The sequence below is a fragment of the Monomorium pharaonis genome, chromosome 10 (genome assembly GCF_013373865.1).
Source record: "Monomorium pharaonis isolate MP-MQ-018 chromosome 10, ASM1337386v2, whole genome shotgun sequence".
In the NCBI taxonomy this organism is placed as follows: Eukaryota; Metazoa; Arthropoda; class Insecta; order Hymenoptera; family Formicidae; genus Monomorium; species Monomorium pharaonis.
Window position 1 is genome coordinate 15,648,071 of NC_050476.1, and position 27,153 is coordinate 15,675,223.

General features: G+C 30.8%; 2 protein-coding genes across 2 annotated transcripts in view; one reads left to right on the forward strand and one right to left on the reverse strand.

The window, feature by feature from the left end:
• The window catches only part of LOC105834094 (uncharacterized protein CG3556-like), a 106,976-nt gene extending 85,251 nt beyond the window's left edge, over positions 1–21,725 (reverse strand). Inside the window, exon 1 of the mRNA XM_036292674.1 lies at positions 21,484–21,725. The gene's annotated coding sequence lies outside the window, so the exon portion shown is untranslated. The remainder of the gene's footprint in view (positions 1–21,483) is intronic.
• Positions 21,726–26,021: 4,296 nt separating this feature from the next.
• LOC118647526 (histone-lysine N-methyltransferase, H3 lysine-79 specific-like) lies at positions 26,022–26,879 on the forward strand. Its single transcript, XM_036292575.1, has one exon. The coding sequence runs from the start codon at positions 26,022–26,024 to the stop codon at positions 26,877–26,879; it is 858 nt and encodes a 285-aa protein (XP_036148468.1).
• The last annotated feature ends 274 nt before the right edge of the window (positions 26,880–27,153 follow it).

A 27,153-nucleotide genomic window follows, 5' to 3' on the forward strand; every position in this document is an offset into this window, starting at 1 on the left:
GTACAGACGCAACGATTTTACTTTTAATTTATGTAACATATAGCAATTTTTAAAAAAACGATGCCTAAAATATATCTTTGCATAATTGTGTATTAGTAAATCTCATTCCCGCATAATTATTGCTGAATACATTTCAAAATTAATTTTGTCATTATCGTAGAAACCATTACAGCATCAAATTACTAAATACAATTATTACTCAAACATTCTTAAATAAAAATTTCACATTCTTAAATAAAAATTTCACCCCAGGTAGCAAGCTCACGTCATTTTGACGTCCCAAAATGGTCATTTACTGACTATTCTTGACGTCACGAAATGACGCCCTTATGACGTTAAAATGACGGTCGAATATCACAAATTCCTGACGTCATGAAATGTACCCTATTTTGACGTCATGGAATGACGTGAATAATATGTTGTCAAAAAGATCTCTAAAAGATATCCTGTTTTTGAAAATAATAACATAAAGAGACTTTTAAAAGATAACATATAATGTCAGAATGTTAACCAACGCATCGTTTTTTGAGAACAGAAAGATATCATGAAACTGATATCTAAAAGATTTCTTAAATCGGATATCTTTAAACTGCAACTAAAGAAAAATAAAATAAAATAAAAATTACATTTTTTTAAATTATTTTTATCAACAGCACATACTAAATTTAGGACAAATTTTTATTAATTAATTAAATTTAAATTATATTATTTTATTTTATTCTTACTTGCCGCTGGTAGGTTTGAACCCGGGACCTTAGGATTACGAACCTTGTACTCTAGCTGCTACACCAATTTGACTCATCGATATGGGTACTTGTTATTGTCTACATATACCTATATGTTATAAACTGACGCAATTATATTATTTTTTATAAAAGCAATTAAATTTTGCAAAACATATTAAAAATAAATAGCATTAATTTATTTACTTATTAATTTCATTGTTAAATTTATCTTTTTCCATAACCTTAATAATAAAGGATAACATTTTCAAGAAACTTAAATGAAATTCTTCAATGAGATATCTCAAAGACCGCTCTTAGTAGACGTCTCTAATAAATGTTACCATTTTGACATCATTTCCAAGATATCTAAATGTTTTCTTAAAAAAGTTCTCTTAAAGTTAAATATAATATGCTTATATAATATACTAATGCCTTACGCCTTAAATCTCATTGTAGACACTGCTTTAGACCGTGTCTAAAATACGTCTTAATGACGTCTTTATGTCCCGATTTTGGATGCGTGCTGTCTGGGAAAATAATTGTCAGATCATGACTGAAATATGACTACGAAATGACGTCACATCATGATGTCAATTTTAGGTCATGTAAAAAAATGGTCATTTTGACGACATATGACCAGATATGACCATTTTGGGACGTCAAAATGACGTAGGCTTGCTACCTGAGACAAACATGCATACTATTTCAATATCATTTGTAAAGATATTGATAGATTGACAAAATATGAAGTTTACAATTATTGCGACATTATCTGCAGAAAGCGATTGTTCGGCTATTTCTCGAAATCACTCGAATTCGGCCAATACTCATTCTTTGTTTAGCTACCAACGACAGCATCGTGTATCGGCATATAGTGAATAGTGATGTTCATTTAAATCAATTTGTTTTCTTAATCTTTTCAGAACCGGAAGCTTAATTAGGCATTGAAACGATGTCTTTTTTGTAGTTCAACTCACTGTTAAGAATAAAAATGTTCTAGCACTAAACTAAAAATGTCGTCCAAAAAAGAATCGGTGTTGTAAAGGTTAAGCGAGTGACAGCGTTAAACATTTGGCTGCAATTATTTACTTGTATATTTAGTATACAATTTCTGGGTACTTTTGCAAATAACATATTGTTGCACTCTCACACTGCTCAAGCACACACGCGCTCGCGATCGGAAAAGAGAAGGCTCTAATACTCTTTAGAAAGGTTTATTAACCAATGTTTACAAGACAGAACTTTGAACACGTCCAAACGCAGAGACGTGCCAAGAACAACAATAACTCCATTCGTTAACAACATTCACGTGGCAACCGATTTCATCTGTCACAGCTGACCGAGGCGATCGATAATATTGATTTCCGCGACAGCTGATTACAGCTGCCGTTCACAATGAGCGCAAAACGCGAAGACGGCGCTCACAATATATATTTTAAAGAACTATAAAAGCTTTCTTTTTGCAAAGTACACATCTTATTATCAGACACGTTTAGTCGTGCCTCAGTCTTTTGGTGAAGTCACAACAAAAAATTTATTTTTTAATACAATGTCGTAATAATTACGGAAATAAATTTAAAATTTATTTCTTAATAGATGTTGCAATAATTACGTAAATAAATTTAAAATTTATTTTTCAATTCAATTATTCAATTTTTCAATTCGTTATATTTATGTAAAGTAATCTCTTTCACAACTTTCTCATATTTATGACTTATAATTACAAAATTTGTTTTTAGCAAAACATATGCGTTTTGTAGTCTCACCTGCAAAAATTATTGCGAAATTGAGCTAAATAGAAAGATATAATAATTGTGCATTTATTTCACAATATATCTATGTGGGCATATCTGAAAATTTTGTATACATGTATGCAACGGGAGCGGTGCACTTGCACACGGTTCAAATGGACACGGTGCATTTGGACACAAAATAAATTTTATTAAAAATGTACACCAGTTATATGCACACGTAAAATTTGACAACTGATATTTGCACACGAAAAAATGCCCACCGTTCACTTAGACACGTAAAAGTTGCACACCATTCATTTGCACACCGCTCACTTGCTCACCACTCATTTTCACACCAAGAAATGCGCAACGATCATTTGCACACGGAAAGATGCGCACTGATCATTTGCACACGGAAAAATGCGCACTGATCATTTGCACACGGAAAGATGCACACTGATCATTTGCACACGGAAAGATGCACACTGATCATCGATTCCGTGTACAAATGATCGGTGCGCATCTTTCCGTGTGCAAATGATCGGTACGCATTTTTCCATGTGTAAATGATCAGTGCGCATCTTTCCGTGTGCAAATAATCGGTGCGCATTTCTTAGTGTGCAAATGAGTGATGGGCGGGCAAGTGAACGGTATGCAAGTGAATGGTGTGCAAGTGAGCAGTGTGCAAATGAATGGTGTGCAACTTTTACGTGTCCAAGTAAACGGTGGGCATTTTTTCGTGTGCAAATATCCGGTCAAATTTTACATGTGCATATAATTGGTGTACATTTTTAATAAAATTTCTTTTGTGTCCAAATGCACAGTGTGCAAATGCACCGTTGTCATTTGAACCGTGCGCAAGGTATCGTGTTCAAAACACCGTGTCCAAATGCACCGTGTCCATTTGAACCGTGTCCAAGTGGCCACCCGTATGAAACGCGTATACATAGCAGATTAGTTAACGGATGTCCAAACAGATATGTCACTACTTTGAGTGAGTCCCAGATGCGCACAGTAATAAACAGACACAGCAAGCTGAGTGAAACGGACACAGTAACAAACGGACACAGACCAAACGGACACAGTAATAAACGGACACAGTGCGAAACGGACACAGTAACAAACAGACACAGTGCGAAACGGACACAGTAACAAACGGACACAGACCAAATGCGCACAGAGCGAAACGGACACAGACCAAATGCGCACACTGCACATGCGCACGGACCAAATGCACACACGGAAAGTCGCGAACCCATGTGATGCAGTGAATGCTTTGTACGCACACACACACACACACACACACACACGGGGGGTGCAAGGGGGGCCTTTGGCCCCCCTCCCGCATCTACCCCGTCCAAGTCGCTAACCTATATGGACTTTACTCTGCTTGCAATGTACATGGATTGCATTTGGTCCGTGCGCACGTGCAATGTCCGCATGTGCAGTGTGCGCATTTGGTCTGTGCGCATTTAGTCTGTGTCCGTTTCGCTCTGTGCGCATTTGGTCTGTGTCCGTTTGTTACTGTGTCCGTTTCGCACTGTGTCCGTTTCGCTCTGTGCGCATTTGGTCTATGTCCGTTTGTTACTGTATCCGTTTGTTACTGTGTCCGTTTCACTCAGCCTGCTGTGTCCGTTTATTACTGTGCGCATCTGGGACGCTCCCACTACTTTAATACAACTTTTTCCTTCGAACTTTATGCTTTCTCTGGAAGAGTCCCGTTAACACACATCCCCGATAGGGACTGTTCCGATTGCGCACATAAGCGATTGCACACTGTAGTATTTCCCAATCGAACACAGTCCCGATTGAACACAGACACGATTGGACGCGGACTCGATTGGACATGGTTCCGAATGCACACCGTCCCGATCGGACACAGACCCTATTGGACACAACAGCGATCGGACACATAACATTTGAATTAGACACCGAATTAATTGCACACGCAGCCGATTGCACACGGACCCAATTGCGCACAAACCCGTTTGCACACGGATTCGATTGCACATGGACCCGATTGCGAACCAGATTGCACACGATAAGATTCCGCATTGCAGATAGGTACATGGATTAGCTTGGACGGGTTGGGTGTGGGAGGGGGAACCGAAGGCTTCCCTTACACGCGCGCGCGTGCGTGTGCGTGTGCGTGTGCGTGTGCGTGCGCGTGCGCGTGTGCGTGCGCGTGCGCGTGCGCGTGTGCGTGTGCGTGTGCGTGTGTGTGTGTGTGTGTATAAAGCATTCTCTGCACAACATGGGTTTTCGACTATAAAATATTTATAAGAAAAAATATTTATGATAAATATTTTGTACATATTTTTATGTCTGAGTTTGCCAGGTATAAAAAAATTGTGATAAATACTTATGAAAATATTAAAAATAAATATTTATGCTATTATTATCAAAAAATATAAAAAATATTTCAAGTTCATATACCATAAATATTTTTCAGTACATTTTTAAAATATATTTTATATATTGTTAATAATAATTTTTGTATTATTTTTAAATGGTTTATGAAAAATAATTATATAATCTTTAAAAAATATTTTCTAAATATAAATTTGTAAAATATTTATGAAAATTTATAATAAATTTTCTGTGCTATCTAGGTTGTTTTTGCATTATTCTACGATGCGGAATCGTATTGTGTGCAATTGGGTCTATGTACAAATCGGTCGGTATGCAATCGAGTCCGTGTACAATCGGGTCCGTGTGCAATTGATTAGGTGTCCAATTCAAACGTTATGTGTCCGATTGCTGTTATATCTAATAGAATCTGTGTCCGATTGGGACGGTGTGCAATCGGGACCGTGTCTGATCGGGAAATACTACTGTGGCCGATCGTTTATTTGCACAATCGGGCTTCACTCTTCCGATAGCACACATCTACTCATATCGGCCGATGCCTAAAGATTTACTGCTAGACTACCAAAAAGAGTTACACGACAATTTCCTTAAAAAAGGCGGGGATAACGTTGGTACCAACGAAATCCCCTAGGTAGCTTAAATTAAATTTTTTATAAGTTAGTCACACTAACAAGGGAACGGACAGAACTGTCCCTAACCAATTTTAATGAGCTTTAGATATGTTGTAGAACATGAAAAAATATTAGACCCATATTTTTTTTAAGCGGCGTATCTCGACGTTTAAGAGTTGAAACCATCCCTCGAAAATAACGCGTTTTTTCGTTTTTGACGAATATCTTTGAAAATATAAGGTTTATGAAAAATGATTTATACAAAAGTTTTATGGTATTTTATACTCTTTACAATAGTATGTTTAGATTTTTCAAAAATTTCAAACTTTTTAATTTACCTGACCCCTACTCCTTTTTTCAAAATTTTGAAAATTTTGTAAGGACAAAAATTAAAGAGCATTAAAAGCCAAATCCATCCAAATATAATAATATATGGGTTCCATTATTCTCAATTATTGGCAAAACGAGATGATAATATTGTGCTATAGGCGCCGCGCTAGAAGTTGCATTATTTCTTTAGTCGCGTCACATTCAATAACTGCCTCTTTTGCGTATATTTTTATATTAGAATACAAAAACGGATTAATCTTAATTACATAATACTTAACGTATTATACGGTATAAAGCATAAATGTATATATGCATTTATGCTTTATACCGCAAAATGCAAACAAAAATAGCATCCCGCGCGGCATGTAACATTGATGAAATATTGTAACGATCGGAAATAGTATAGAAATATTTCATTAACATTTGAATCATAACTTTTCATCCTAAATATTTCAGAAATGTATTTGCTTCATGTTTTTATAAAATGGCAAATGCAATATTTCTGAAATCCTTTAGAAACATAAAAAAAGTTTGCTTTCATATTTGACTGTTTCTTAATATTACAAAAAAAAGTGGCAAATATAATACATATATATATATATATATATACATATGCGTTAATGCGTACGTACCTTTTCATTAAAAGGAAGATCTTTTCAATAGGAAGGAGATCTTTAGTCCCTATACAATTTTTTTGTAAATTTTGTAAATATAAAAACGTTAACACTTTTTATATATTAAATATGCATGTATATCTTTTCGTATTAAATAAAATAATTTATAAATATCATATTTGATGAATACTGATAAGATTTTTTGGCGGTTTTCCCTTAGTCTTGTGACCAATGTTGGTATTCTGTATGAGTTCCGCCAAATAAAATATTTTATTTCAATTTAAATATATGTTTTGTTCCAAAAATTTACCTTTTTTTTGTTTTTAAGTTGATTTTTATTATTGCAAATTAGTTTTAATTCCTTAATTTATGTTAAATATATACACAGAAAAAAATGTAATATAGTCAATAACATTTGTGATTGCGGGCTGCCAACTACATAAAATATTCAATACAATAATATTTACTATTAATGCAAGCACAATGTTGATACTGCAATAGCATATATTATTGTATTGAGTATATCTGTAATTGGCAGCCCGCAATAACATACCTTATTGAATATATTCCTTTTTTGTTCAGTGTATACACAAATATACATGCAAACGATATGCAAATATATGCGTGCGTGTTAAATACATAAAAAGTGTTAACGTTTTTATAAATTTGCAAAAAAATTATACGAGGACCAAAGATTGCCTTTCTATTACTAATGGATATTTTACTGAAGCTTCATATGATGCGCTGCGCGAGAAAAACCGACCCGTCTATCAATTCTGATATTAAATTTATTCGCCCCTGTCGTCTGCAAAATGTATATATATATATATATATATATATTCGTATAAATGTATTTTCAAACACATTAAATTAAATTATATAATTATATTTTCTTTATTATCAGAGTGTGCTATGTGCATATAGTGTAAATAATATAATTATGCAAATAGTTATTGCAGTTTATATTTTATACTTTTCTCTTAATATTATATATTTTGTTATATTGTATTTGCAGTTTTAAATATTAAAAAAATATTTTGCTTTGTAATCTATATTCGCATTTATAACAATGAAAAATGTACGTACGCACATACGTATATATATGCTACTTTTGTTATATATATGCATTTATGCTTTATATTGTGTAATACGTTGCGTATTATATAATTAAGATTAATCCATTTTTATGTTTTAATATAAAAATATACGCAGAAGAGGCAGGTATTGAGCGCGACTAAAGAAATAACGCAACACTACTTCTAGCGCGGCACCTATAACACGAGATTATCATCTCGTTTTGCTAATAATTGAGAATGATGGAACCCATATATTATTATATTTGGATGGATTTGGCTTTTTGCTCTTTAATTTTTGTCCTTACAAAATTTTCAAAATTTTGAAAAAAGGGGTAAGGGTAGAGTAAATTAAAAAGTTTGAAATTTTTGGAAAATCTAAATATACTATTGGAAAGAGTATAAAATACTATAAATCTTTTGTATAAATTATTTTTTCATAAACCTCATATTTTCAAAGATATTCGCCAAAAACGAAAAAACGCGTTATTTTCGAGGGATGGTTTCAACTCTTAAACGTCGAGATACGCCGCTTAAAAAAAATATGGGTCTAATATTTTTTCATGTTCTACAACATATCTAAAGCTCATTAAAATTGGTTAGGGACAGTTCTGTCCGTTCCCTTGTAAGTAAGTAGTAATATGCTTGGTTAGCTGAAATTTGTTGACATATTTTGACATATGCGTGTTTTGGCATAAACATATTTATATAATACTTATTGAAATGTGATTTATATGAATAGCTTGTTTTGTTTTTTAAAAGTTAATTAATTTTAAGGCGAGCCCGTGTAAATACAAATTTTATATTATATATATTATTAAGATATAGACGGTCTGTCCCAAAAGTCCCCGAACTGATCGCATAAAAGTGCAACCAGTGGCGCCACTTTCATGAAATTTCTGATAGCAATAGTTCTAACTTTCATTTACACGTGTACGAAGCTTTATTTGAATGTTTGAATGGTTGAATGGTTTTGACGTAATGATTGTTCGCGTACGTCGTGTTTTTGTGTGCAGTTGCAAAATGGATTTACAAACAATTAAAGAACAACGAATCGTAATAAATTTTTTTGTTAATTGCGGTTCTACCGCAACAGAAACGTAACAAGAAATTAACAAAAAAAAAATTAACAAAAAATTTATTACAATTTGTTGTTCTTTAATTGTTTGTAAATCTATTTTGCAACTGCGCACAAAAACACGACGTACGCGAACAATGACTGCACACACGCGCGATGCTAGACAGAGAATTGTTGTTTACAAGTGGCAATTGTAACGCCACAGTATAACCAGTAGTGGCTCTCAACGAAAAAATGCGTGGTCGCGCAGATCACACTGAGCTGCTTTTGGGAAGCCTCCAATCAGATTCAAGGCGTCAGGAACGTATGTACATACATACGTGTACACACGTGCCCAGACAACTTATAAGATTATTTTAAAAAATGAGTTATAATAAGTGCAGTGTTAAACGATGCAATAAGAATACTAGTAATTCACAATGCAGTTTTTTTCGTTATCCCAAAGATATTGAAAAGTAAGTTTTTGTAATTTCGAAACTAGGTTGATGGGGTACTATCATTACTTTCTCTATTCGGTCCTGAATTTTAATGCCGGATGGTCACGTGGACCTCCACGCGGAAATCGTGCCGACACGGAGTGCCACTACTAGTTATACTGTGGTAACGCCGAGCTTATAAACAACAGCTCTTTGCATGCCTAGTAGACGCGCGTCTTGCTGAACTGTCTTATCTCGCTGCGCGCTTGTTGGTATTGGACCATAGGCTAGGCAAAGGGGCTATTTTTTAAATTAGTAATTAATTAATAATAAAAATTCTTTATTAATTAATCAAGAAAGAACAATTTTTGGTAATTAAATACAGTTTAGCTACATCAGTAAGTATTATGAAATAATGCTTATCCATACAGCACATGTAGATGCTAAGAATGTTCGAAGGATATTGCAGCAGTACATTGCGTAAATTCTGAGAACATTTGAGATACGTACTACTATTTTCTAAAAACATACTGAGTACATTCCTATATTTCCGCCTTTTTCTGCTTCGTAGAATATACTAAGAATATTTTGTAGTAAATACCAAGAATATCACTAGTATCAACGTAGATAACACTAGTATCAACGGTATATTATGTTAACTAGGCATCGGGTGATGACGACGATGACAATGACAATACCCGCGTGGAAATTTCGCCTTGCATATAGCTAGGTTCTGGATAGTTTTTCTAGATTCTGTCTAGCATCTATCTAGAAAAAATGGTTAGTATCAAGCTGTATATGTAACTTTCTGAATCTTAGCCCCTAAACATATAATCTATCCAGGAAGTAGCTATAGTGTTTCTCGCTCCTTCCTGGCCACTGCATAAGGCCACGGATCAAGGGTTAAAATTTTATTTTTATATTTTCTCAATTCTCTGAAGCTCTATTCAAGGCTCAAGGGACTCTCTTCGAGTGACAAAAATGATACTACACTTTGCTGTTAGGTAAACCTATTGAGCTCACTATATATATACACATCGAGAGATAATTTGTTGTGGGTGATTTTCTTTTATAAGCCTTTTGGTGTAAATTTTCTCACGAGAAGGAGAAGCGCCGTGCCCTATTTTGATATAATTGAATGGTACCTGATTCTACTTAATAAACACTGATCAAAGTCAGTTTTCAACAACTTTCGTTGGGAACTATTCCATATCTCTCGACTAAGGATGAACAGCCTTCAATAATCTTCTGGTTTAGAGTTTCACCAATTATTTTCAAAATTTCAGCGATATATATCCGCCATATTGAATTCTGCAAATCTGACTTCAGATTCGTAATCAGCGACTCAGAAAGCATTTTGAACTAATTTTACCTTTATTTTCCAAAATGTGATCGGTCATCTTGGATCCATCATATTGAATTCTGCAAATCTGACCTCAAATTCGTAATTATCCGAAAACCCTATATAGGTTTTTTGAGCTAATTACCTTTATTTTCCAAAATATGGTTTACCATCTTGGATCCGTCATATTGAATTTTGCAAATCTGATCTAGGATTTGTAATCAGCGACCCAAAAAATATGTAAAAGTATTATTCGGTTGATACCAAAACATTTTTAATCCAGCTATCTCTTCTCGTAGAAAAAAATCGATCGAATTTTAGCTTAAAAGCGCCATTTTGATCGGCGCCATGTTAAATTTTAAAAAACTCAGTTTACTGATCTTGAAATTTGAGGTTCATGGACGCAAGAAATTTACTCCCCAAGATTGATCTCAAGCAGTTTTAATGTGATATCGTTGATTGAAAAGAATCTGTCAGTTGAAATTTACGTTTTCTTTTTCGAAAAAATTTGTTTATAACAATTTTAAAATTAATTTTTAGAAAAAAATGATGTCAAATTTTGAAAAAGCATGAAATTTTACATAAGAAAAACTTAGGGTTGAATTTTTTGAAAAACTAGAACGTAATGAATTCTTTGAGCAAAAACGTCTCCAAAAAATCGGCCGTTTGAACATTAACAGACGTTAAAGCTTAATTTTCCTTTTGAAAACCATGTAATTGAGTTACAACCAACGTTTTACAAAATGGCGGATGTCAAAGATAGTGCTTAAAAAATGGAAAAAAACTTTTTTTTATTGTTGCACAGCTCAACTGTTTTAAAAATGTATGAGTTTTTAAGCTCATTTATTTCCTAACAAATCCATTTTTGGAATATTTTTCTACGATTTATTTTTAACAAAGCTACATCGTTTCGAAGAAAATATTACAAAAACGATAATTTTTTTATTTAAAATCAGCAATTCATGAACAACTTTGTTAACTCCTTTCATCATTAATCAACGCGATTGTTGCAGAATCTAATTATATTGTTCCGAAATTGAACTGAGTATCTAAACAATACGCTCAACTTTTGTACAACGTCGCATAAATAACAATTCCTTAAATTTTCTGAATGTATCAGTAATTAGAAATGGTCAAAATTTAATAAATAATTGGTTTAGGAAACCAACGTTTTCTGGCCAGTACATTAATTATTTTTCGTCCCATCCGAATTCTTATAAAATTAACACGATCGTAAATCTTGTCGATCAAGCAATTTTATTATCTGACAAATGGTTCCACAAATCAAACATTGATATTGTAAAAAACTTTTGTTGAACAATTGTTATCCAATATTGTATTAACAAACACATCAAAAGACGACTTAAGTTATTAAAAAAACGTAATGTAAGTAATAATAATGATAACATAATGTTCAATAAAAAATCAAATAATGGAAGAAAATTCAATAATAACATTAATTCACAAAAAAACACGGAAAATCTTAACGCTCTATATGATAGAATTATTAATAAGGTAAACTCGGGTAAAATGACTATAGTTTCTAAAATGTAAAAAACATACTTTTATTTTTATTATTTTTTTAAATGTTTGATATACTGCCCAGTATGCACAAAAACATTGCTGCAACGATATTATAACGTTACCTACCCAGTGAATACAGTAATATAGTAGCAATGTAACAGCAATGTAACCAAATATAACAGGTTACATTACTCTGAAATTACACGTAACTTACATGTAAGTTACAATTTCCGACTCACCAATATAACATGTTATAATTACATGTTACCCAACCGTCACACAACAGTTACAAAAAAAAAAATAAAATAAAATAAAAATTTCATTTTTTTTTAATTATTTTTATCAACAGCACATACTAAATTTAGGATAAATTTTTATTAATTAATTAAATTTAAGTTATGTTATTTTTTATTTTATTCTTACTTGCCGCTGCTAGGTTTGAACCCGGGACCTTAGGATGACGAACCTTGTACTCTACCTGCTACGCCATTTGACTCATCGATATGGGTACTTAATTGTTATTGTCTACATATACCTATATGTTATAAACTGACGCAACTATATTATTTTTTATAAAAGCAATTAAATTTTGCCAAAACATTAAAAATAAATAGCATTAATTTATTTACTTATTAATTTCATTGTTAAATTTATCTTTTTCCATAATCTTAATAATTTGATGGAAATTGCGATTTATTTAGCACTAATCTTTGAAGCGTTCAAATGATTAATTAGATGGTTAACTATATATGTAGATCATAATTCTAAGAAAAATTGAATAGTATACATTTATTATTCTGTTTTTGTTCAGCACATGATGAATTTAGATTTTGTGCATTTTTTGTGCGCAGTAATTGTAGACAAACCGTTATTTTTGAAAACATCTTTATAATAATTTTTTTTATTATCAAATAGATCTGTCATTTAGGATGTTATAATGTTGTCTGATTTCTAAGTCAACTACGACGCATCGTTCCGTAATAACATTGATACGAACGTGTTATGTTACGATTATACAATTTTTGTTGAATAACTGTAACGCCAAAACGATGTATAACAGCTATATCACTTGCGTATAACAAATATTACGTAACAGGTTATTTCCATGTCATATAGCACCTACATATCACAAGAATAACAATGTTAAATTACATGTAACTTCCATGTTATATTGCCGCTATAAAATGTGTTCACTGGGTATACATATATACATGATATACACACTACCCTTACGGAAAAAACACTCTAATTTTGAGAGTTTACACTCAAAATTGAGTGTTAATACTCGATTTTGGGAGTTTACTCCCAAATTTAGGTGTATACGCTCAAATCTTGAGTATTTACACTAAATTGAGTTTTTATACTCGAACATTGAGTGTGTATACTCAATAATTGAGTGTACCAAAGTTTAGATTGAAATACTGAATATTTGAAAGTATACTGTCAACATTTGGATATGACACTCAATAAATGAGTGTACACTTTCAATATAAAGTGTGAACACTGAAACGTTGAGGATGTACACTCAACGTCTATCAGTTGAAGGTATATACTTAATATTGAGTGTGCACTCTCAAACATTGGATTAGAAAATGTTAAATAAAAACAAAAGCAAGAAAAGCAAGTTCAACCGAGACTAAAATTAATCTGCATTGGTAGAAATGGACATAAAACAAATATCTAAAATAAACATTCAACTGTAAAGTGTTCAGCTGGCTTTGAGTATTAATTTGAGTATTACTTTCAACTTGGATGTTTGCCATCTAATTGAGTATTAATTTCAGTGTTATTGTTAAATTTAGAATTAACATTGAAATTAACACTCAATTAGATGGCGAACATTCAAGTTGAAAGTAATAACACTAATTAAAAGTAAATTAAAGAGCGAACACTCAAGTTAAGTGTTTACACTGAATTGGGTGTTTACCCCTTGTCCCAAATTATACTCAACTTGAGTATTTTTTTAAGTGTTATTTTTAGTGTTTTTTCCGTAAGGGTATATATAGTGTATATGTACTATACACTATATATAGTATATATGTACTATACACTATACTACAGTACTATACACTACATGTATATACACTATATATACAGTATATACACTATATACACTATATACATATATACATGCATATATACACTATATATAGTGTATATACATGTATGTTAGCTATAGCACGGCTCACCGCATCAAGGAATCCAATCATCTACGAGACACGATAATCAAAAATGCCATATTTTCAACATTCAAAGCTCCGTATATCAAAATGTAAATTTTCAGACCCTAGTTCTATGGACATATTTGATCAGCGCGTCATGGAATACATTATATTTCACTTTCAGCCAATTTGACTGGGAACACTTTTCAATAAGATGTGTGCGGGGTCCTTTCTCTAAAATTAACGTTTCAAAAATGTTGATCAATGTTTCTTGCTTACTGGGTGAAGCTTGAAGTATGTATAACTATTAAAAAGAAAATACTTAATAAACATTTTTTATTATCAAAATATTGAAACATAAACATTGGCCATCTTTCACAACTTTTAGGGAAAAGATAGCCATAGTATTATAGAACAGTAGGGTATACATATTTTATGAACATTTAGAAAATAAAAAAAAAATTTATTATTTTACATATTTAGTTTTATTGCCACATATTACAGTGGAACCCCGCGTTAGCGGATTGTTTAGGGCTTTGAGTCCGCTAACGCGGGGTGACCTCCTATTACTTGGTTTCACTCCCATCCGTGAAATTCAGGGACGTAACATTGTGTGCTTTCCAGCAAGACACAGTGTAACACAGTGTCCACTAGTGTAAGCGAGACACACTGACATGTTCTTTCTCACACTAATGGACACTGTGTTACACTGTGTCTTGCTGGAAAGCACACAGTATTGCCATCTAGCCAGTTTATGTTTACGCTTCAAGACTAAGGGCCAATTTCACAATCTTCAGTTACCTTAACCGACCGATTATTTCATTGGAATTGACCAATCATATTTGTTGATAAGCGAAATTAACAATTGCGATTGGTCAATTCCAATAATAGAATAACCGGCTGGTTAATTTAACCGGAGTTTGTGAAACCAACCCTAAATATATTCGATCATGAAATTGCAAGCAGAGCGACGTCTCAGATAAAGTCAGTCGTAGCTATAGCCGTTCCGAAGAATTCACATCTCGTACCTCTGTAATAAATTATATTTCCTACACTTCTAATCTATTATTATTTTCCAACATATAATTTATAAATAAAATATTATCAGACCAGAAATCCAGTTTTGATCGCAATCGGTGTTTCTTCTTTTATGTAATTACATTTAAACAGTTTACTTTAAATTGTGTTGGCTATTTTATTTACATTTGCGTGGATTTTTTAAATCTTTAGGAACACGTCGTAACTGCTTACGTACTACGCGACTGCATTGCTATCCCTCACTCACGCTACTCACGTGAGCCGAGTGCATATGGAGGGGATAAGTTCCGTTAACGCGGAGTTCACTAAGGCGGGGTTCCACTGTATTATATATTTAATTTTATTTTTAAACATTTTTAATATTAAATGTCCACGTAAGTTTAAAATCAATTTAACTCATTGCCGCTACTAAAAAAAAAACATATGATATATTAAATTTAAAATATTGGGTGCACAACTTAATTCTCATCTTTTTTCATAAAATATATGCATAAACACTTACCTCGAAAAATCATAGGCTATATTGCCCAAACTGTGAGAGAAAAAAATCATAGTATTTATTTTAAAAATAGAAAAAAAATAAAATATATCATTACACATTACAATTTACATATTTTTGTTACGTGTGTAACGTTCATTGCGATAGCACAACTGTAATTTATTTGACATTGTGGCAATTTCTAAAGAATACGTGAAAAACCTTACAGGCAGTCAAAAGTAAAAACGTGATATAACATCCACAATATAGTTATTTCGAAGTATACGCACATAAACTGCAGTAAATATCGATTATCTTTGAAAATAATTACGAGAACACATTATTTAGCAATTATTAAAGAAATTCTAGCCATTGGTTATCTTTTCCGTATGGCCATCATACCCTAACTTACTCTATAGTTACTTCTGACTAGGTATTTTTTTTACCAATCTTATTTGATGCTTTTAAACATGACTTGTATATTTTCAACGATCTCCTCTTTCCACTGACAAAGATTGCAGAGTGCGGACGTGTTTTCTAACACGTCTCCCGAAACAATATTTTATGTTCACAGTTACGAATTGATACTCATAAACATCTAATGTACTCAAAGTAACTTATATGAGGTATTTTTATATATTTTTAATTAATATAATTATTTATTGTGTGATCGGAGAGGTGTAAAAATTGTTGGTAACTTATTAATTTCTTTGTAATTTCTAATTACACTTGATAAGGGCGAGAAATTATCTGGTCGAAACGTTGTTTTTCAATTTTATTAATAAATATTGGTCAATACCCAAGAGTTTTATTACTATTCTGTTACAAAAAATTGTAGAAAAATGTTCCAAAAATGGATTTGTTAGGAAATAAATAAGCTTAAAAACTTATACATTTTAAAACCAAAGAGTTGACTTCCTTGAGCTACGCAACGATTAGAAAAAATTTTTTCCCATTTTTTTAAGCACTATCTTCAACATCCACCATTTTGCAAAACGTTTGTCATAACTCAATTATGGTTTATATGGTTTTCAATCAGGAAAGTTTAAGCTTTAATTTGAGCTTTGATTCATCTCGATACGATAATTTTTGGCAGAGTTGTCGCTATTAAAAGATATTAAAAAATTAGAGAAAAATTAGACAACTCGTTTTTTAGGGTATGTAGTTAAAAAGTTAACATTAGTTGTACTTGATTTTTAAAATGCTGATAGTATGCGTAACACTAAACATAATCTGTTAATTTTTTGTCTACATTATTTGTTTTTCATTTACTTTATATTTTTATTAGTAAATATTGTTTTTATTAAGTAAAATTATAAAATATTGAAGAAGTTCGCTTTAGGTGACCGATACGCATTCAGCAATTGTTTCCTGTCTACTATAATAGTAACTTTACACAAATTTTTTACAGTGTATGAAAATCAGTATAAAATGTATTATAAATTTATATTTATTTAGAAAAATATAATTTAATTAGAATTGGGAAGTAACACGTTATTTGTGACGCCGTTACCGTCCTAGTTACCGTTATAGTTATTTTTTTTTGGTAAGTGACTGGTAACGGTGTTATTTTTTTCTGTAACTGTAACGGTAACGTAGTTACATTTTTTAAGTAACGGTAACGAATTTAATAGTTACTTTTACCGTTATTTTTTATAGTTTGAATTTTGTACTTATGACATATCATAATTTTTACATTTTCAATTTTTATTCAACCGATATTCATAGTTAAAATTATCTTATAAAAACAGTTTTAAGATATCATGAATGGACGCATTCAGCAGACGGAGCAGTGGATCAGTGAACGCTCAGTAATTCTTTACTACGATTAGTTTCAGCTTCTAGATCCAATGAAGAACTAAAGGCAAGAACCAATCATATTAGAGAATCATTGACCGCTCACTGATCTGCTCCGTCTGTTGAACGCGCCCAATTACAGAGCCGTAGCTCTTATAAACAAACTTTACAAATATCGGCCTTTAAGTTTATTGCAAGAATGCCCGAAACTAAAAAGCTATTTATTAAATTCAGTACGACTTTACCAAGCAGCGCAGCTGTTAAGAGAATGTTTAGTATTGGTAATACTGTTTTATCACGCTATAGAGGTAATCTAAACGGTAATATAATGGAATATCAACTTTTATTAAAAATAAATAAAAATTATCAATAAAATTTAACGAATTTATATTTTATAGAATAATTGATAATCCTATATCCTAATCTGATAATACTTGTAATTTTATACATTTTAAGAAAATAATTGTAAGTTTAATGAAATTATATCAAGAGTAAAAACATAAATTTGGCTATACTTATAAATTTTATTAACTAAAACTTTTTTATTTACATTGTAAGTATTTTAAAACTTTGTTTAAAAAAATTTTTGATTTTGCAAATTAAAAAAATATGTTGCTTAGATTAATATTTTAAATGAAAAAATATATTGTACAAATTTTTTATCTCGTTTTAGCATTAAAAAAGTAATGAAAAAAGTAACGAATCGTTACTTCTTAAGTAACGATAAGCCCTAGTCTACAATGAAGGATTTAAGCTTTAAGCCGTAAGAAACTGGCCAATCACAGTAGATTTTTATAAGAATACTCGATTGTGATTGGTTAATTTCTTGCGGCTTAAAGCTTAAATCTTTATTGTAGACGAGGGCTAACGAGTTACATTTGAGAATCAATAACGAGTAACGGTAACGAGTTACTTTTTTGACTCGGTAACGAGTAACAGTAACAAGTTATTTTTAAAAAGTAACTTTCTTATCCCTAAATTTCATCTAAATGTTTCAATTTTTTGACATCTATCGTGAACTGATCTTTAACAAATATACATATATCCATCACATTCATAAACATCAAGTGTTCGTGTATCATTACAAAATGTCAGTTCCCATATGATCTGCGAGCAACATTAATGGTGGATGACAATTGGATGGGTGACCGCATTTGCGGAATGATCGCAGAAATTAAGCAATACTATTGAGTATAGACCGTCTATGGTATAGACGTGACCGCCAGAGAAGAGTAAACAACAATTTTTTTTAATTTTCTTATCAATATATATAAAATTATATATTTACACTCACAGAAAAGATTTCTGGACCTAATTACTGTTTGATCTATCATAAAATCGGCATAGCGCCAATCATATTTATTATCAAAGAAGGAATATTTTATTCTTAAATGAAAAGTTCCTAAATCTAGAATAAAATAATTTTTGATGCTATCTTATTAATTTTTTTTTAGAATGATTTAGTAAATTTATAACAACCTTATGATATTCTAGATTTAAGACTAGATTGATTTGAAGATTTTAATCTGAAAATCTGATTTTAATATTTCTGGAAAGGTAAAATTTATTACATCAATACTAATACTAACACATTAATGTATGTATTATAATCATTATTCTTCTCTATTTCTTTTATAGACTAACATATTTCAATCTAGTATGTTATATGTCTTCAACATCTAGTATGTTAGATGTCAATGGCGAAATCTTACTCTTTCCCATGCTCTCGGCAAGCTCCTTTTATTCGTTAGATTAGATAGTGCATTTTGTTTACAAAAAAAACGCCACAAGAACACGTTACGTAGCGGTAAATAGTGAACAGAATAACATCTTAAGAATAAAATATGTTCTAAACGTAAAAATATATAATCTTATATTATATATTACTTTTGTCTCAGGACAATAAGTTAATCTTATTTAAATCAAGAAAGAAAAATGGAAATTTGTGATTTAATCTTAATCTTGTTTTATTTTTATACTACATGAGATTGTAATAAGATTAAATATATCAAGAAAATTTTCCATCTTGGTATCAGAAATCTTTTCTGAAAGGGTATATGTTGACATTTTTGACATAAAATTTTGTATTATTATTATTATTATTATATGTATATATTGTATAACCATTTATATATAATTATATAATTTTATATATGAAAATTTTATATCGGATGATAGAGTGATTATATATAGCGTTGTTGCATAACGGCAGCTATTAAACAAATATTCCATAAGTAATTATTGTAATTCCTCACCTATAAATACTAAAAGAAATATACACACAAAGTAATAAAATATAAACGAAGGATGAGGCGCCAACAATTAGTCGAATAAGAACTTTAATGTGTACATTATTTACGAAATTTTGTTATCATCTGTGATTACATCTGATTTTATATTATGTTATAAAATCATGTATAAATAAATAAATATATATATATATATATATATATATATATATAATCATGCACTGAGAAAAGAGTTTCCAGAGAATAATCAGATATCTTATTAAAAAGTAACAAACGGGTTTTTAAATTGGATAAAAGTTTAATCATGTTTCATTGTGAATGAAATCATCAAAACGTCCGAAAGAAATAAACTATCAGTTTAAAAAATGATAAATAGATAAATATTTATTTTTGTTTGTTTTTGGACATTCCAATAATTTCATTTAAAATAAAACGTGATCAGATTTTTATCCGATTTTATTCATTTGTTATTTTTTGATAGAATATCCAATTATGATTCTCTGGAAATTTTTTTCACAATCAGTACGTTTATGCTGTATCATCTTTAAAAAACACTATATTAAAATTCAAATAGCATGCACGTTCTAATACAAAGCATCATTACATATAATTACGTTATTAATTGGATTATTGTATAATATACAATATAAAGTCAAATATAATGAGTCAAACATGATATCATATACAAATCAAAAATTTTAAGTTATTATATAATGTGTAATAATTTCTTATATATTTGTTATGTATAATGATCTTTACTCGGCAACACTGCTGCTACACCGTAGGAAAAATTATGCAAAAATTACTGCACAAAAAATTGCATACTTTTATGCATGAATTTCTGCAGTTTTTGCAAATTTTTGTACAAAGTTTTCGCTTTCAAAATTTTTCTGCAGAATATTTTGTAGAATTTTATGTAATGTTTTCTAAAGGCAAAAACTTTGTACAAAAATCTGTAAAAACGAGGGTTAACAGAAGAAATGTTTTTTTTATTTTAAAACACTGTTTTTTGTTTAAAATAATGTTTCATGTTTTATTTGTGTTTTAAACTAAGGTAAAAAAACATGTTTAAAAAGAAAACGTTTTAAACGAGCCAAAAAAACACTTGATAGCTTTGATCTGTGTAAAAAATTTAAATATTGGAAATTTTTTCTAAATAATCACATATTTTTAATTGCAATGTTTTAAACAGTTCTAAACAGTAGTTTAAAACTGTTAAAAAAAATGTTTAAAACAGTGTCCACTGTTTTAACAATTTAACTTAAACAAATGGTTTAAAACATGCCAACCCTGGTAAAAATTGCAAAAAGTCATGCACAAAAATATGCAATATTTTGTGCAGTAATTTTTATATAATTTTTTCATACGGGACACAATAAAGCCGTTATAAACATTTTAAAATACGACATATTCAGAATACAGCTACGTACATTCTTATATACATTTAACTACTTATACACGTACAAACGTATACAAAAATTATTTGTATGTAACAAAATTAAACCCGCGAACAATGTTAAATTTGTACGACATAAGTACGACAACGATTAAATAACTAATAATGGCTAAAATATTAATCATATGAGAAAGTCAATAACGCAATGGAACGAGCATAATATATAACGATTTGACTTATTTTTCTATCAGCTTATATGATAACTACTTACATTACATCAGAATACATTTTTTATTATGTTAAAAAAAATTTAAAGAATTGTTTATGATTTTGTTTAAAATTTTAACGAAATATAAAAATACTAATTGCATCTCCTAATCATTTTTACTCATGCGATGATTCGTCATCTAATCCAATTGCCTAAACGACAAAGCTCAACAAGCGAAATTCGATTAAATTGAATAAGAATTCTTTCAAACTTATTTGTCATTTTTGTCAATTCAAGCTTCTAATTTTCGTAATTGTATACGTCAAAAATTTTACTTACCGTTTTAATGAAAAGCGATGCTGTTTGTGATGTACAATGTCGTTAGATTTTGTTTGAGTCTATGTTTTATGATTTCTATCTTTGCTGCCGATAACTCTTTATCGAGATCACTATCGAATTTGACTCGGCGGCGATAACAATAATGGTCGCGGCAATGACAACGACGGCAACAACGAAAACGCGACGACGAGGTGGCCACGATAACCCTGTCTCGTGAATGCGCAATGCAGACTAGAAACGCCGCGCCGCGACGCGTGAGGGAAGTTGGAGAACCGCCCTCCGTTCACCCTAACACAAACGCCTCGTGTTTTTAGTGAGAGAAACTGGTTGTACTCTAATATAACTGAAGTTGTGAACAAATTATTTCAATATCTATGTACAAAAATACAATTCCTTCTTCTTACTTAATGAATGTTTTAATATTTTTAGTAACAAACCCGGTAAAAAATTTTTTATATAAAAACATGTATAAGTATATAATAAAATATGTTCATACATGTTTATATTAGATTTTTCAAATTTAATTTTAAAAAATCGTACTCATATTAAAAAGACAAAAACTAATTAAAAATATAATTTTTACGTTGTTTCTTTTACAAAAAAGTAAATATAAAAAAATGAAAAAATTACCCATGTATAATCATATAAAGATATTTATATTCATGAAATATGTATGATTGTACATTTTTTCTCATTTTTTATACTTAACTTTTTATTAAAAAAACAATATAAAAATTATCTTTTTTTATTAGTTTGTATTTTAAGTATAAATCTTATTTTTTATACCAAACGAAAATTTTACAAGAAAAACTAGTACAAACAAATTTGGACATATTTTTTATATATTTATGTCTTTATATGAAACATTTTTTTACCAGGAAGCAAGATAATAATTTTCAAAAAATATTTTAAATACTTTGGTAAGTAATAATAAATAACAAGAAATAATTAAAGAAAATATAATAGCATGAAGTACTGCTTTATAACTTTATTATATAAAGAATTTATTATATAAATATTATTATATAAAGAAAATAAAGTTAAAATAAAGTTAGTATAAAAAATACTCATTATTTGAAAATTATTATTTATGAATATTTAAATATTTTAATACATTTTTTTTAATGCGATGACGTTGACTATAGAATATAAATATATTATATTAAAGGTTTGATTTATATATGTATATAAAAATACAATTCCATGTAGATAATAATATTTTACAAGATGATAATATGTAAAATGTTGCTATATTTAAAATTAATTTTTATACTTAATTTTATTATAGAAGAGCGCACGTGTGTGTTTGAAGTACATCGCTACTCGTATCACTATCCTTTTCTGACATTCCTAGCGAACACCGTTCGATCTTCCTCCCCCACTACGAGTTTTCATTCAGTCTCTTTGGCGGACATGGTCAATTCTTTTAACTTACCCTGTCTTACTCATTTCAATCCATTTTTTCGAGTTACATTTTTCTTATTACTACTTACAAATTTCTTTGAAATCTCTCCTCTACGATTTGTAAAAATATATAGAAAATAATTATAAGGTATTTTGGCACTAACTTTTTAAGGAAGCATTTTTTTATCCATTTTTATAGGAAACTTTGTTTCTTGCACTGTAAAAAATTTTGTGTTTTTAACACATTTCACATGTCCCAGTTTATTCATTCAAATTTTTGTGTTAATTTGACATAAAGCAGATGTGCTAAAAAAATAACACAAATACTGTTTAATGTTAAATATAACTAAAATAAAATAATATTTTAACATCAAAAAAGTAATTGCTTATAATTTTGATGAAATTAAAATATTAAATTGACTAATTTATGTATTGAAAATCTTCCTAAAAACCAAACAATAAAAGGCAGCGAAAAAAATCTTTATGATTAATAACATAAGAAATACATCCATTTAACTTGATAACTGTTATAAAAAGAAAAATAGCACAGTATATTTATTTACATTAACATATAAAATATGTCACCAAAAATTTATATATTTACATATAAATTGTGTTATTTTAACTCTGGAAAATAGATAATATAAATTTAACATACGAAAGTCTAAATAACATAACAACGATATATTAAATTAACATGTCTTTGTTAGAAATTTAACACAAAACTTTATACACATAAAAATTTAAAGCAAGTACTACATTTTTTTATCGTGCGATAAACAATTTTTTAAACATATTTATTGTATTTAATCATCCGGTAAAAAATTTGCTACATAAAATTACATATAAATATATAGGTATAATCATATGTACGTATATGGACATTATTTGGTTGTTTACACAGTAAAAAAATGTGTGTTAAATTTAATAGATGTCGCATATCACAAACGGTTAGTAATGGACGACAAGATAAGAATTTCAAGATCTTGTCTTGTCTTGATTTTTCTAGACAAGAACACCAATTTCTTGTACATGATAAAATCAAGAGAAGACAAGATTTACTACTTCAAGATCAAGAAAAATCAGTCAAGATTCTTGATTCTTGACAAGAAATTATGATTATACATTTTATGTGTGTGTATATGTATGTGTGTAGTATATGTGTATAATTAAAATACATAAAATTTTATAAAATTTGATTAAAATTTTCAATAACACATAAAAATGCTTTATTAAAAGATTTTGTATACCTTCCCAATCAGCAAGTAATATTTTATAAATGTTTTTTAAATATTTATTTTTGATTATTTTTACATTATTAGCGTTTATTGTACAGATAAAAAAAATATTTATAAAACGTTTATTTAACGTTTATTTAATATTTAAAAATTATTAATTTTTTATTAAAAATAATAGTTTAAGAAAATTATTTATGTAACATTTATTTAATGTTTATTCAAAATTTATTTTAAATTTTAAAGAATATTTAAAATAATATTTAAAAAATATTAATTTAATATTAATTTAATATTTATATTTTAATAATTAATTACTTAAAATAATGATTTAGGGCAAATATTTATATAATATTTAATTAATATTTATTTAATATTAATTTAACGTTTTAATAAAACGTTTAAAATAATATTTACGTAACATTTATTTAATATTTGTGTAATATTTATTTAAATCTTTAAAAAAATATTTAAAAAAATATTTTAAAAATGTTTATTTAATATTAATTTAATATTTGTTACAATAATTAAATATTTAAAATAATAATCTAGGACATATATTTATATAATATTTAATTAATATTTTTTAATATATTGACTTTACATTTTAATAAATTGTTTAAAATAATATTTATATAACATTATTTATTTAATGTTTATGTAATATTTATTTTATCTTTAAAATAATATTTAAAGTAATACTTTAAAATTATTTTTTTAATATTAATATAATATATTTATGTTACAATGAATAATTATTTGAAATAATAATTTAGGACAAATATTTACATAATGTTTAATTTATATTTATTTAATATTAATTTAACAATTAAAAAAATCGTTTAAAATAATATTTATATAAAATAATATTTATTTAATGTTTATGTTATATATTTACTTTATCGAGGATAAAAAATAGCGCGGATAAGAGTAGAAGTATTACGGAGAACTCCGGTGTGAAAGGTGATGTGCAGGTGAAAAGTGAGAGAGAGAGAGAGAGAGAGGAAAGAAATGGAAATACGGGAAGAGGAGATCGGGAAATAAACGGGTAATTGGAAGGAAGTGAAAAGAAGACGGAGGTAAGAAGATATGAGGGTGGAAGTGTCGGAAAATCTATCGGAGTGGCGAGAGAAAAAGGCAGGGAAGATGGATGCAGTGAACGAGAAGAAGAGGTCAGAGAGAGTGCGCTAGAAAGATATTGCAATCAAAGGAAAGTATCGATGGAGAGGAAAAGAAGAGTGATGGAAGGCAGATGGCGGTCCTGGCGCAGTGATGCAGTAACGAAGACGCGAAGAGGAAAAGGAGCGTCATCTGGTGGAAGGAGGAGAGTGGCAGTGTGGCAGCAGAGTAAAGTTGGCAAGAGTGTCAGGGCAGGATGGTAGCGTGTTTGGGAACGCACACGTGGTCCATTGATGGTACGCGACGCTAGGCGTGAAGTCAGCATACGAGAAGAAAAAGCGGTTATAGCGTTAAGAAAGTATAGAGAGAAAGTGTGAAAGGAGAGAAAGAGCGGGGAACAGAGGAGAGGAGTAGTGGTGAGAAGAGAGAGGTGCGGGAGGAAAATGAGGATGGAAGAACTGGGAAGAGAGCTGAGAAAATTGAGGTGACGAGAGGGCTGAGGGAGGTTAGAGAGAGATTTAGAGGCTTGGAAAAGAGGTTAGAGGCGCTGGAAGGAGAAGGGCTGAGACGGTAAGAAGAGGAAGTGGAAGGAGAAGGAGGAGAGGAGGAGTATACGGGAAATAAGAAGAAGAAGCAATAGAAAGAGGGAAATTCAGCGGGACGGTGACGAAGAAAAGAGAGAGCTGAGAGAGAAGAGAAACGGACAGAACGATCGAGGAGAACGAAGAGGAAAGGGAGACGAACAGTCGGATGGAGAGAAGAGGGAGGAGAAGATAGGGGATGGCGAGAACGGGAGAAGAAGAGAAGAAAGAGGGGAGGAAAGGAAGAGGCGGAAGGACAGGTGCGAGGAGAACTGGTGACAGGAAACGAGAAGAAGAGAAGAGGAGGAGAGGCGAGAGAGTAAGGCGAGAAGTGAGAAGGAAAGAAGCAGCCAGGATGGAAGGAGAGAGGAGAAAGGACAGGCAGGAGGAGATGGCAAGGAGGAGAGAAAGAGCGCAAGGAGAGCAGAGGAGAAAAACAGAGATGGGAATAGGGATATTGGGGGTAAAATGGGGGAGTGAGATAGAAGCATGGAAAAGGGTGGAAAGGGAAATGGAGAAGAGGATGAGGGAGAGGGCGGAGAAAGAGGGGTGGGAAAGGATGAAGGGAGCAGAGAGGGAGAGAAGAATAAGGGAGGTAAGAAGAAGAAACATAATATGGAAGGGAGTGGAGGGGGAAGGGGCGATAGAAAGAAAGGCGATAATAGAGGGGATCATGAAGAGGGAGCTGGAAAAAGAGGTGGAGATAGGAATTGTGACGGAAAGAGTAGAGAAAAAGGGGATGATGGTGGTGATTACGGAGGTGGTAAGGGAAGAGAATAGAGATTGGTTGTTAGAGAAAAGGGCCGAGATTAAGAGTCGCTGGGAAGTGAGGTTAGACGAAGATCTGTCAATGGAGGAGAGGAAAATCAGATGGAGGATGCTGGATAGGGCAAATGAGGAGAGAAATAAAGGAAAAAAAGTATACGTGGGGAATAGAAGTATGTGGGTGGACGGGGTAGAATGGGTGTGGAATAAAGGGAAAGAGTGGGAGAGGAAAAAGGGGGAGGGAACTGAGAGGAGAAAGAGGGTGGAGGAGGAAGAGAAGGGAGGAGAGTAGCGGTATGTTTTATGTTCTATGTTTTTATGTTCTTAGGAAAAGACAGAAGATAGTTGGGGAAGAGACATAGGGAGGAGAGAAGACTTGGATGGATGGAGATGGTAAGACAGAGAGAGCGAAGGAGAACAGGGAGAAATGGGAGAGGAAGAGAGGCCCACTGAGATGCAAACGGAAAAAGCGATTGAAAAGAGGAAATCAGAGGAGGAGAGGTGACGGAAAAAAGAGGAAAATGGTGGAAGAAAAATCAGAAAGGAGGAGCAGTGGAAGAGAAAGT

What these genes read in the sequence shown, in the direction of transcription:
- LOC118647526 (XM_036292575.1), top strand. Translation starts at nt 26,022, where the DNA reads ATGGCGAGAACGGGAGAAGAAGAGAAGAAAGAGGGGAGGAAAGGAAGA.